At 45.8% G+C, this 12664-nt stretch overlaps 1 protein-coding gene across 1 annotated transcript; it reads left to right on the plus strand.

Annotated features, from left to right (window-relative positions):
* The first annotated feature begins 1587 nt into the window (after positions 1–1587).
* LOC106589032 (transmembrane protein 200A) lies at positions 1588–11636 on the plus strand. Its single transcript, XM_014178677.2, has 2 exons — positions 1588–2015; positions 9132–11636. The coding sequence occupies exon 2, from the start codon at positions 9164–9166 to the stop codon at positions 10520–10522; it is 1359 nt and encodes a 452-aa protein (XP_014034152.2). The 5' UTR covers positions 1588–2015; positions 9132–9163; the 3' UTR covers positions 10523–11636.
* The last annotated feature ends 1028 nt before the right edge of the window (positions 11637–12664 follow it).

Consider the following 12664-nt stretch of genomic DNA (forward strand, 5'->3'; position numbering starts at 1 on the left):
AAAATAAGGGCTGTGTTTCATGAAGGGTTAACTTGGCATGATGTTTTTTATAACCGTGTAAATCTATCTAGGACGAGGTGACTTCAATATATTTGCCTGTATTTACACCCCCCCCAAAAAAATAATATGAAATGCTAATGTGACTATCATTAAAGAACTATAAATGCCATGATCTGGATGACACGGCCGAATCGAGTCAAAGGTAAGAATCTCTGGATTAACTCTCTAAATGTAGTAATTTTTTTCTTATTTTTTTTTCTCTTCACCATTATTTAACCAGGTAGGCAATTTGAGAACAAGTTCTCATTTACAATTGCAACCTGGCCAAGATAAAGCAAAGCAGTTTGACAACATACAACAACACAGAGTTACACATGGAGTAAAACAAACATACAGTCAATAATACAGTAGAAAGTCTATATACAAAGTGAGCAAGTGAGGTGAGATAAGGGAGGTAAAGGCAAAAAAGGCCATGGTGGCAAAGTAAATACAATATAGGAAGTAAAACACTGGAATGGTAGATTTGTAGTGGAAGAAAGTGCAAAGTAGAAATAGAAATAATGGGGTGCAAAGGAGCTAAATAAATAAATACAGTAGGGGAAGAGGTAGTTGTATGTGCTAAATTATAGATGGGCTATGTACAGGTGCAGTGATCTGTGAGCTGCTCTGACAGCTGGTGCTTAAAGCTAGTGAGGGAGATAAGTGTTTCCAGTTTCAGAGATTTTTGTAGTTCGTTCCAGTCACAGGCAGCAGAGAACTGGAAGGAGAGACGACCAAAGGAGGAATTGGCTTTGGGGGTGACCAGATGAATAATGAATAAATGACCAATGAATAAATTGTCTCAATTTCTTTAAATGGACAATTCTGTGAACTTTCTGGTGCAAGTTTAAAATTGACAAAATACCTGTTAGCAAAGGTGTCAGAGCTGACGTGCAGGGATTTGTAGTTTTGCATGGTCTACTTTGATGCTAATTAGCATTTTTGAATCAGAGTAAATAAAGACTAATGTATTAATAAAAGTCACCTTCTCCTAGAGAGATTTACATGGTTATCAATACATCACGCCAGGGTGTGCCTACATGAAACACAGCCCTTATTTTAAGTGTCTCTAAAATCTCCTATGGGGATAAATGAAATGGTGGAAAAACAATTGGAACCATTTCCCTGTTTGATCTCTAGGTTTTATGGGTATTATGACACCTCCACTGTGGGGCTCTATGGTGGACCATAAAGCTTTGGGGTATGTGCCCCTGCTTAACCACAAGATGGCAGTACTAATTTGACCGGTAGTCCTGTATTCATGCTGATAGAAATGCCCTCACTGGCAATGGTAATTAGCAATGAGTAACCATGGGAATAAAATATATTCCCTTCCAATGTTTTGGTTTCAATTATCACATCAATTGCAGGGCCATACTAAATTGGCATATTTATCTGATCGAATTACCAGGTACAACAACTTGACCACCAATTATAAATGAGCTTAGCCTTCCATATTTAAGTATTCTCGAGACCACTTCTAATGGTTGGCTACGATTAAGATCGTCGGTCAGTCAGTCAACAGTGCGCATATGGAATAATCCTTCAAGAGCAGCGTGCTCCACTGCTCCATTTCCACGGAAGTGCAGTGCGCATAGCATCAGGGATCGTGAAGGAATGGAAGCGCTAAAGAAAAGTCGAGGTGGGAATGTTCCGCCAGTCTTGTGAGGGGGGCGGCCACATGTAGCGTCATTTTTGGCTAATGCTTTTGAAAATCCTTTTTTTTTTCTTTCTCCCCAGTAACGAACGAAAAGGATATCTAGAAACGTATTGAATAAGAGATAGAGCTTATAGGAGACGGCGAGCAGCAGAACCACACTCATCCTTGATCCTTCCGTTTTGGTTTAAATTATAGGCAAATTAAATTGCTTCTTCACGGACAAGATCCTAAGGCTACATGACAGAACAAACCAAACGATACTGTATCGATATGTGTCGGTGGACAATGAATATAAACGAAGAATTCTGCATCAAAGGCAAGTAGGCTATAACTTTCCCCGGTATAAACATTCAAAAGTAGGCTATCATCACTCAACCGGTTGTAGAGAAATTATTGTTACAGTGTTGCGGAATCTTTGGAGGAGAGCGCCAACTTCAGACAATTCACGTTGAATGTAGACTTTCCTTGTAGGTCAGAGGAGAAAGAGATTTTATTTTGACACCGCGCATCTACTGAAGTTCAAGACAATCAGTGAAGCTGTCACGGTCTGGTTTCCCCTCACCTATTAGCCTATTTCAACTGTATGTTATTTGGGAGATTTGATCTGTAGTTAGAGGAAATTCAAAATAACATTATATTTTCCCCGCAAACCCTGACCAGTGCACAATGAGACTGGGCAATGTACTGAAGGAATGTAGCAGCGCTCCGTCGTTTTCTCCCCCGTAGCCTGCTATGACGCGACCGACATAAAACCGTTATTTGCGAGGGGGTTTGGATATGTGTAACATTATCCCAATATGGGTCTTCAAGGTATATTGTACTCAATTTATTATACAGTTAATTGATAAAGTAGTCGAGTATGATATAGTTCATTTGGAGTGCGCATAATAGCGTTTTGCACGCAATATTTGTAAGCTAATCAGTGCAGATAAAAAAAAAAAATGTAATATAATAACGGATAGATATTGCAAGCACGACGCATGGATCTACTCCTACATAGTATGTGGACATCTTTTGCATAGTCAATGAGCTTGGCAATTTTCAAAATAATTATTTACCGTGCGTCATACATGCCTAGGAACAGGATTCAGTAGAAGAATATTGCCCTGAGTGTTTTGTCGATTACCAAGGGGAATTAAGAGAAACAGTAAAAACGCAGACACTGTCACGTGACTTACATGTCGAGAGTGGACTGTCAAAGGTACGTTCTTATTATCTCCCTGCTATAAGAGGCTGTCTTGGGACCAAAGTCACTTTAGCTGATAATTATATAACTTAATACATCTCTTATAGAATTTAAACAAAATATTAAGTTTATTCCACTGTTATTTAGTACTGCTTGTTCCTGACTCATTAAAAGTGAGAGTGGAAAAAACAGCTAGCTAATGAAAGGTGGGATCTGGTTTGCTTCACTCATTTATGATCAGTGGCCATATGAGCAGAGGGAATGTTCTTGCTCCTGTCAGCCAGGCAACAAGAGGGAATGTTCTTGCTCCAGGTAGCCAGGCAACTAGAGGGAATGTTCTTGCTCCAGGTAGCCAGGCAACAAGAGGGAATGTTCTTGCTCCAGGTAGCCAGGCAACTAGAGGGAATGTTCTTGCTCCAGGTAGCCAGGCAACTAGAGGGAATGTTCTTGCTCCTGTCAGCCAGGCAACAAGAGGGAATGTTCTTGCTCCAGGTAGCCAGGCAACTAGAGGGAATGTTCTTGCTCCAGGTAGCCAGGCAACAAGAGGGAATGTTCTTGCTCCAGGTAGCCAGGCAACTAGAGGGAATGTTCTTGCTCCAGGTAGCCAGGCAACTAGAGGGAATGTTCTTCCTCCAGGTAGCCAGGCAACAAGAGGGAATGTTCTTGCTCCAGGTAGCCAGGCAACAAGAGGGAATGTTCTTGCTCCAGGTAGCCAGGCAACAAGAGGGAATGTTCTTGCTCCAGGTAGCCAGGCAACTAGAGGGAATGTTCTTGCTCCAGGTAGCCAGGCAACAAGAGGGAATGTTCTTTCTCCAGGTAGCCAGGCAACTAGAGGGAATGTTCTTGCTCCAGGTAGCCAGGCAACTAGAGGAAATGTTCTTGCTCCAGGTAGCCAGGCAACTAGAGGGAATGTTCTTGCTCCAGGCAGCCAGGCAACTAGAGATAATGTTCTTTCTCCATGCAGCCAGGGAACTATTCTCAGTGACAGTGGAATTAGCAGCAGTACATGCTTTTAAAGCTGCTATATGTACACTTTTGGGCAACCAGACCAAATTCACATAGAAATGTTATTTATAGATCTGTCATTCTCATTGAACGCAAGTCTAAGAAGCGGTAGAGCTATTCTATGTGCTCTATTTCTATGCTTCCCGTCCTAACGTTTTGTTTTTGCGTCTTTTACTTTGGGTTTTGTACACCAGCTTCAAACAGCTGAAAATACAATATTTTTGCTTATGGAAAATATATTTCACAGAGGTTTAGATGGTACAATGGTGCTCTAAACTATACTTGCTTGTTTTGTCACATAAACTAAAATGAGGTGAACTATTAGAATTTTAACAACCAGGAAATGGTGGAGCGATTTCTGCATAGCACATCTTTAACTATCCAGATCACCCAGATGGCATTTGAACTTATAACTCCCTGGTCTGGACACAAGTACAACTCATTTTACACAATGGTTGTTTGTTTTTCTACACAAAAAAATTATGAGGCCCTATCTTGGTATCTTGAACATCTTGGTTCATACCAAACTCTCTGTTGCACCACAATGATTGTGTCAAATGTGTTGTGCATCAGTTGTACAACCTGACTGTGTACAGGGCCTAAATTGATAATTGAAAACTGAATTCTCATCCACATCTCTGACTGAACTGAATTACTGTTTTGTTGTGTCCCAAATCAAATCAAATCCAAATTATTTATATAGCCCTTCTTACATCAGCTGATGTCACAAAGTGCTGTACAGAAACCCAGCCTAAAACCCCAAACAGCAAGCAATGCAGGTGTAGGAGCACATGAATGCTTTAACTGCTCCATGCAATGCAACACAGTCAACTGTAAAATAGAGAGGACACATAACATGTGAATGTGAAAAGCACCATCTACAACTGTATTTCTGCCTGCTATTTTGAGGGGGAGCATTTTGGATGTCACTGAACTGAGCTATTAATTGAGTTACCCTTGTGTTATCACACTAGTAAGTCACAGAGCAGAATCCTATGCAGTAGGCAGCAGCGAGGGGAGGAGTCTCACCAAATTGCACCCTATTTCATTTATAGTGCATTAGGGTGCCATTTAGGATGTAGTGGCTGTCTAAACCAGCCCTGCATCCCCACAGAGGTCAAATAAGCCAAACTAAATGAGGATGGGATTCAAAGTAGTGTTGTAAATTACATGCCACAGTAGGGACTACCCTCGCTCTGAGACTCAAGTACCCTCGCTCTGAGACTCAAGTACCCTCGCTCTGAGACTCAAGTACCCTCGCTCTGAGACTCAAGTACCCTCGCTCTGAGACTCCATTACCCTCGTTCTGAGACTCAACTACCCTCGCTCTGAGACTCAAGTACCCTCGCTCTGAGACTCCATTACCCTCGTTCTGAGACTCAAGTACCCTCGCTCTGAGACTCCATTACCCTCGTTCTGAGACTCCAGTACCCTCGCTCTGAGACTCAAGTACCCTCGCTCTAAGACTCAAGTACCCTCGCTCTGAGACTCAAGTACCCTCGCTCTGAGACTCAAGTACCCTCGCTCTGAGACTCAAGTACCCTCGCTCTGAGACTCCATTACCCTCGTTCTGAGACTCCAGTACCCTCGCTCTGAGACTCAAGTACCCTCGCTCTAAGACTCAAGTACCCTCGCTCTGAGACTGAAGTACCCTCGCTCTGAGACTCAAGTACCCTCGCTCTGAGACTCAAGTACCCTCGCTCTAAGACTCAAGTACCCTCGCTCTGAGACTCAAGTACCCTCGCTCTGAGACTCAAGTACCCTCGCTCTGAGACTCAAGTACCCTCGCTCTGAGACTCCATTACCCTCGCTCTGAGACCGTGCTCCCACCCACCCAGGACATCACTGGGACCGTGTTCCCACCCACCCAGGACATCAGTGGGACCGTGCTCCCACCCACCCAGGACATCACTAGGACCGTGCTCCCACCCACCCAGGACATCACTGGGGCCGTGCTCCCACCCACCCAGGACATCACTGGGGCCGTGCTCCCACCCACCCAGGACATCACTGGGACCGTGCTCCCACCCACCCAGGACATCACTGGGGCCGTGCTCCCACCCACCCAGGACATCTAGTTATAACGATGCCTGAGGAAAGCACACAGCATCATCAAGGACTCCACACATCCCAGCCACGAGCTGTTCTCTCCCTTACCGTCGGACAGACAGTATCGGAGCAAGATGTCTGATACCAACAGGCTCAGAGACAGTTTCTATCTACAAGCCATCAGACTGCCGAACACTTGAGCTGGAAATACACAGACATACACACACATACACATTCACGCTACACACACACATACACATTCATGCTACACACACACATACACATTCATGCTACACACACATCACCCATGCTGCTACCAGACTCTGCCACTTCATTTACATATAGTTTATGACTAAAGAAGTCCTTTGGGAGACCAGTACGGAGCCTATGAAGTTGTGCCGGGTTTCATCATTCATTCTAGACCGTATCTAAAGTGCTTTGATGAACTCAAGCCAAAGGATGTGGCCTGTGGCCCCCATCTGTCTCTGTGTATGAATATTTACCAAACAGTGGAAAAGACATGTCTTCACCATGTGCCAGTTCCACCAGCGTTGCTGTTTTTCTCTGTGTTATCTGGCCAGAGTGAGGCTGAGTCCAAATGACACCCTATAAAGCGCGCTTGCTTGTAGTCCTAAAAAAAATGGAAATGAGTTCCCTCTGGTTTGTTTAGCCATTCCTATGGGGAAAAGGAATGAGAAAATAATGGGGTTTTGGGATAAACTTAGAAAATCAAGTCTGAGGTTAACACAGGCTTAGGAAATCTTATAAGTTTTGTTCTATGAGACAATATCAGTCATATAACATGATCTTTATGGACAATGAAGTCTTTTTGTGATTTTTTTTAATGACAAAAATGCCTCAAAATTCACAAGAAGTGATGTTAGCTGATGAAGATAATCTCATAAAAAAAAACATATAAGATCTCATTTTTGGCGTTTATCCCAAAAAACCCACATAGACTTTGTCCAATGAACCATGGGGGAGTTAGTGCCTACAAAAAGGAGTTGGTGCCTACAAAAAGGAGTTGGTGCCTACAAAAAGGAGTTGGTGCCTACAAAAAGGAGTTGGTGCCTACAAAAAGGAGTTGGTGCCTACAAAAGAGCCATTAGTATTGCTCTCGTTTCACTGTACAGGGCTCTGGTCAAAAGAAGCACACTCTGTATGGAATACAGTAAGATTTGGGATGCAGAAGATTTTTTGTTAAATGAACAGGACATGTTGATTATGTGTGACAAAGGAATTAACGTTTTTCTTATTTTTGGGGTATTTTACCCCCTTTTTTCTCTCCAATTTTGATCTGGTCTCATCGCTGCAACTCCCCAACGGGCTCGGGAGGCGAAGGTCGAGTCATGCGTCCTCCGAAACATGACCCGCCAAATCACGCTTCTTAACACCCGCCCGCTCAACTCGGAAGCCAGCCGCACCAATGTGTCGGAGGAAACACCGTTCACCTGACGGACCGAGGTCAGCCTGCAGGCGCCCGGCCCGCCACAAGGAGTTGCTAGAGCATGAAGAGCCAAGTAAAGCCCCCCCGGCCAAATCCTCCCCTAACCCGGACAACGCTGGGCCAGTTGTGCGCTGCCCTATGGGAATCCCGATCACTGGTTGTCATACAGCCCGGGATCGAACCCGGCTCTATAGTGACTCCTCTAGCTCTGTGAAGCAGTGCCTTAGACCGCTGTTCCACTCAGGTCTGTAGTGACTCCTCTAGCTCTGTGATGCAGTGTCTTAGACCGCTGTTCCACTCAGGTCTGTAGTGACTCCTCTAGCTCTGTGATGCAGTGTCTTAGACCGCTGTTCCACTCAGGTCTGTAGTGACTCCTCTAGCTCTGTGATGCAGTGTCTTAGACCGCTGTTCCATTCAGGTCTGTAGTGACTCCTCTAGCACTGAGATGCAGTGTCTTAGACCGCTGTTCCACTCAGGTCTGTAGTGACTCCTCTAGCTCTGCGATGCAGTGTCTTAGACCGCTGTTCCACTCAGGTCTGTAGTGACTCCTCTAGCTCTGTGATGCAGTGTCTTAGACCGCTGTTCCACTCAGGTCTGTAGTGACTCCTCTAGCACTGAGATGCAGTGCCTTAGACCGCTGTTCCACTCAGGTCTGTAGTGACTCCTCTAGCTCTGTGATGCAGTGTCTTAGACCGCTGTTCCACTCAGGTCTGTAGTGACTCCTCTAGCTCTGAGATGCAGTGTCTTAGACCGCTGTTCCACTCAGGTCTGTAGTGACTCCTCTAGCACTGAGATGCAGTGTCTTAGACCGCTGTTCCACTCAGGTCTGTAGTGACTCCTCTAGCTCTGTGATGCAGTGTCTTAGACCGCTGTTCCACTCAGGTCTGTAGTGACTCCTCTAGCTCTGTGATGCAGTGTCTGGAGGCCCAAGGAATCAACGTTTTAAAGATTTACTTAACTTTCATGTGTTTTGAGTGTTATCAGATCATCTTGGTACTAGAGACAATAGGTTTTAAAATAATTGTTGCTTAGCAGCTTAATTGCAGCTAAAACGTTTTAAGCTGTTTCACCTTGTTTATGGTCATGTGTGCACTCAAGTAGAACATCACGTGAGAGAGTGTTTTCCCCGGGTTTTGTTTGTACCTTTACAATTTACAAGCTCGCCAACGACATGAAAGGTTTGGAATGGTTTGTTAAAAATAGTTATCTAATTTTAATGATTTTCTGTGAAGATTAAAATGAAAAAAAAAGTGCAGTGATGCAAAACATGGTAATAAATCTGTTAATCTCCAAAGGAATAAAAACATTAACGAAATACCTTTAATATCTCCCTCTTAAATAAAACATTTTTAACAAAGAGTTTCAACAGGGGAACATTTGGTTGTGTCACATATCAAAAACCCAAGAAGCTGTTTTTACAGTAGAACAATAGAGCAACAAAGTATCCGCAGTATGAAAGTGAGAACAGAACCTATGATCATCGTCTCTACGAGGATAAGGAGTCCATTGCTTACAGGATACAGTGCAGCTTCGGCAGTGTCAAGTCCAAGTTTATTTAAATTGCATTTAACATGGGTCACAACACACTTTACATTAAAAAGAGAAACAAAACAAAGTAGTAAGAAGGGGAGGGTGGGAGGGAAAGGGAATGAGGAGGTGAACAATATCAACAACAGTATAAAAACTATATAGGAAGCAGAAGCCACGTTAGTAGTCTCTTCTATTAACCTGCTTTTCTTCCACAGTGTTCCGATAGGGTGCTGGACCGAGTCGCACCATGAAGACCCAGAAGGCCGGGGCCCCCGGGGACCCAACGCCAAGCTCTCCTTCCCCACGCCAACGGATGTCTGGTTTCAGCCTGCGGGGCCGGAAGAAGAAGGAGGGCCTGATCCAAGGCAAGCTGCGCATCCGCTCCATGCCAGGAGCCTTCCTAGTGCTGGGGGTCATCGTGGTGGTGGTGGGCACAGCTCTGGCAGTGGCTGGGTACTGGCCCTACCGGACCCACCGATCATCACAGCTCCTTGGACTTGGACAACAAGGCTCTGGTTCTGTGGACAGAGCAGCAGGAGGTAGAGGTAAGGGTGTCTCTGAGCCCCAGTCATCCGGTTGGAGCCTGGGGGCTAAGAGCCTCCTGACAACGGCCAGTCTGATCCACAGTGAGCGGATGAAGCTCCTGGGACCAGTCATCATGGGCGTGGGGCTGTTCATCGTCATCTGTGCCAACACGGTGCTGTACGAGAACCGCGACAGGGAGACCCAGATGCTGCTGGCCCAGATGCAGAGCGTCATCTGTTCGGTGTCGGCGGCCGTGCCCTCGGCCGACCTCTCAGACATGGCAGCAGCCAACGCTATGGCCAGACACTACCAGTGGGTGAGCAGTCTGCCTGCCACCCACCTTAACATCCTCTGTCTGCAGCAGCTGGCCAGCTCAGAGCCCCTGCTGCAGACAACCAGAGGCAGCAGGGAGGAGGAGGAGAGGGCTGACTATATGTACCAGCAGGCCACCGTACAGACGGAGGCTCTACACCACCAGGAGTCAGCCTCCACCCCTTCCCTCCACTCCTCCCATTCCAACTCCTGCAACTCCAGCAAGACGGACTTCAACACGCGGTGGGGCAGTGGTGGTGGTGGTGAGCCAGGCGTAGGGGGCTCCTGCCCAGACCCTCAGCCCGCTCACCTCTTTAAGCTCAACAACTGTCTGGTGTCAGCCAGCTCCATGTCCACTCTGGGAGGGGACGACTGGTCGGAGGTCACAGCCATGCTGCCCAGGCGCTCCTACAGTCTTAGCTACAGGACTAACCCAGGCCCCCACGGGCCCCAGACTGTAATACGTCTACAGGAAGGGGCCATGCGACCCGGGGGACCTGGGGCGGACCCACAGATAGTGCAGTCCAAGCCCACGCGGAGGGAGCGCAGCTTGGACGTGTGTGTGAACATGGTTGGATGTGTGGAGACCCCGGAGCTCACTCCTGTACAGGAGCAGAAGCACCGCAGCTGGCCCCGGTTAGACCTGGGCTGTGCCCGCAGGTACCTGAAGCTGGACAATAAGGAGGACTCGGTGGACAGACTGCTAGACCAGTTGGAGCAGCAGTGTTCTCAGTGGGATAAGAGTTTCGGCTCAGGGCCTTTCCAGTGAGACCCAGTAAGGGCCCCGTATCTCAATAAGGCCTCATATCAGGGTCCTCTGTTTTTTAAAAGCAGCTTATAAAGAAAGATCCTCATGGATGCTGATATATCCACTACCAGGAGTAGGAGCTTTTCCCGTTGGATTATAATTGTGCACTGTTTTCACTGACTCCTGAAACTGAGAAAGGAGGCTATAACAGAAACCCTTCTAAGTACGACACTGAATTCCTCTCTACAGTGTCGAGCAGCTTCCAATCTGAAGATACAAACCTTTAGAAACCTTGTTTCTCGGACTTCCCATAGATATATAAATATGGATATATATGTGGATATATAAACACAAGTGTTGGAGGACTGCAGACGAATTGGATCAGTTTGGCAGACATTCTGTTTTAAGAGGGGAACAATACTCCATACTGTCAAAGATGAGTTGGAGACATTCCCCAGTCTGTTTACTGGGTGGCAGTTAGGCTTGGCACTTGGCAACACTGAAGGAATCAATTTGTCTTTCATTGCCAAAGCATTGCTTGTTTCCAGGACATAGCAAGCACATCCGAATGTGGGAGGTGGAAACCCATTCTAATGAGGGACTGTCTTCACTGTGTAATCTATTTAAAAACCAAACTACTGGAATCTGGCGGGGAGCCCCAGATGTGCTTCTGATAACAGCTAGTAAAATAAAACACGTGTCACAGAGACCAAAACAAGTGCATGATGATAGAGATGTCATGTGTGATCTATACCTACATAGTTCTGCAGAATAATGCTTTAATTGGCTGTAGATCAGATAAACACATAGTTAATGATAGGTTGGTAACACTTTATTTGAAGGTTACCTACATAAAGACTTCATTACACATTCATAAACAGTACATAAGCATTGATTAAGTATTATGTAGTGCTTGTTAATGGGTTATGTAGGGCTTATGAATGGGTTATGTAGGGCTTATGAATGGGTAATAAATCTCTTCAAGTACTATGTGTCCGTTTGCTGTCCTTCTCCTGGTTATTACCAAGGCTGTGTCCCAAATTACACCCTATTCCCTATATAGTGCACTGCTTTTGACCTGCACTCATAGGGCTCTGGTCAAAACTAGTGGTCTGTATAGGGCAGGGCTCTCCAACCCTGTCCCTGGAGAGTTACCGTCCAGTAGGTTTTAACTCCAACCCTGTCCCTGGAGAGTTACCGTCCAGTAGGTTTTAACTCCAACCCTGTTCCTGGAGAGTTACCGTCCAGTAGGCTTTAATTCCAACCCTGTTCCTGGAGAGTTACCGTCCAGTAGGTTTTAACTCCAACCCTGTTCCTGGAGAGTTACCGTCCAGTAGGTTTTAACTCCAACCCTGTTCCTGGAGTGTTACCGTCCAGTAGGTTTTAACTCCAACCCTGTTCCTGGAGAGTTACCGTCCAGTAGGTTTTAATTCCAATCCTGTTCCTGGAGAGTTACCGTCCAGTAGGTTTTAATTCCAATCCTGTTCCTGGAGAGTTACCGTCCAGTAGGTTTTAACTCTAACCCTGTTCCTGGAGAGTTACCGTCCAGTAGGTTTTAATTCCAATCCTGTTCCTGGAGAGTTACCGTCCAGTAGGTTTTAATTCCAATCCTGTTCCTGGAGAGTTACCGTCCAGTAGGTTTTAACTCCAACCCTGTCCCTGGAGAGTTACCGTCCAGTAGGTTTTAACTCCAACCCTGTTCCTGGAGAGTTACCGTCCAGTAGGCTTTAATTCCAACCCTGTTCCTGGAGTGTTACCGTCCAGTAGGTTTTAACTCCAACCCTGTTCCTGGAGAGTTACCGTCCAGTAGGCTTTAATTCCAACCCTGTTCCTGGAGTGTTACCGTCCAGTAGGTTTTAATTCCAACCCTGTTCCTGGAGTGTTACCGTCCAGTAGGCTTTAATTCCAACCCTGTTCCTGGAGAGTTACCGTCCAGTAGGTTTTAATTCCAACCCTGTTCCTGGAGAGTTACCGTCCAGTAGGTTTTAATTCCAATCCTGTTCCTGGAGAGTTACCGTCCAGTAGGTTTTAACTCCAATCCTGTTCCTGGAGAGTTACCGTCCAGTAGGCTTTAACTCCAACCCTGTTCCTGGAGTGTTACCGTCCAGTAGGTTTTAACTCCAACCCTGTTCCTGGAGAGTTACCGTCCAGTAGGTTTTAACT

This window comes from Salmo salar, chromosome ssa27 (assembly GCF_905237065.1).
Source record: "Salmo salar chromosome ssa27, Ssal_v3.1, whole genome shotgun sequence".
NCBI classification, from domain to species: Eukaryota; Metazoa; Chordata; class Actinopteri; order Salmoniformes; family Salmonidae; genus Salmo; species Salmo salar.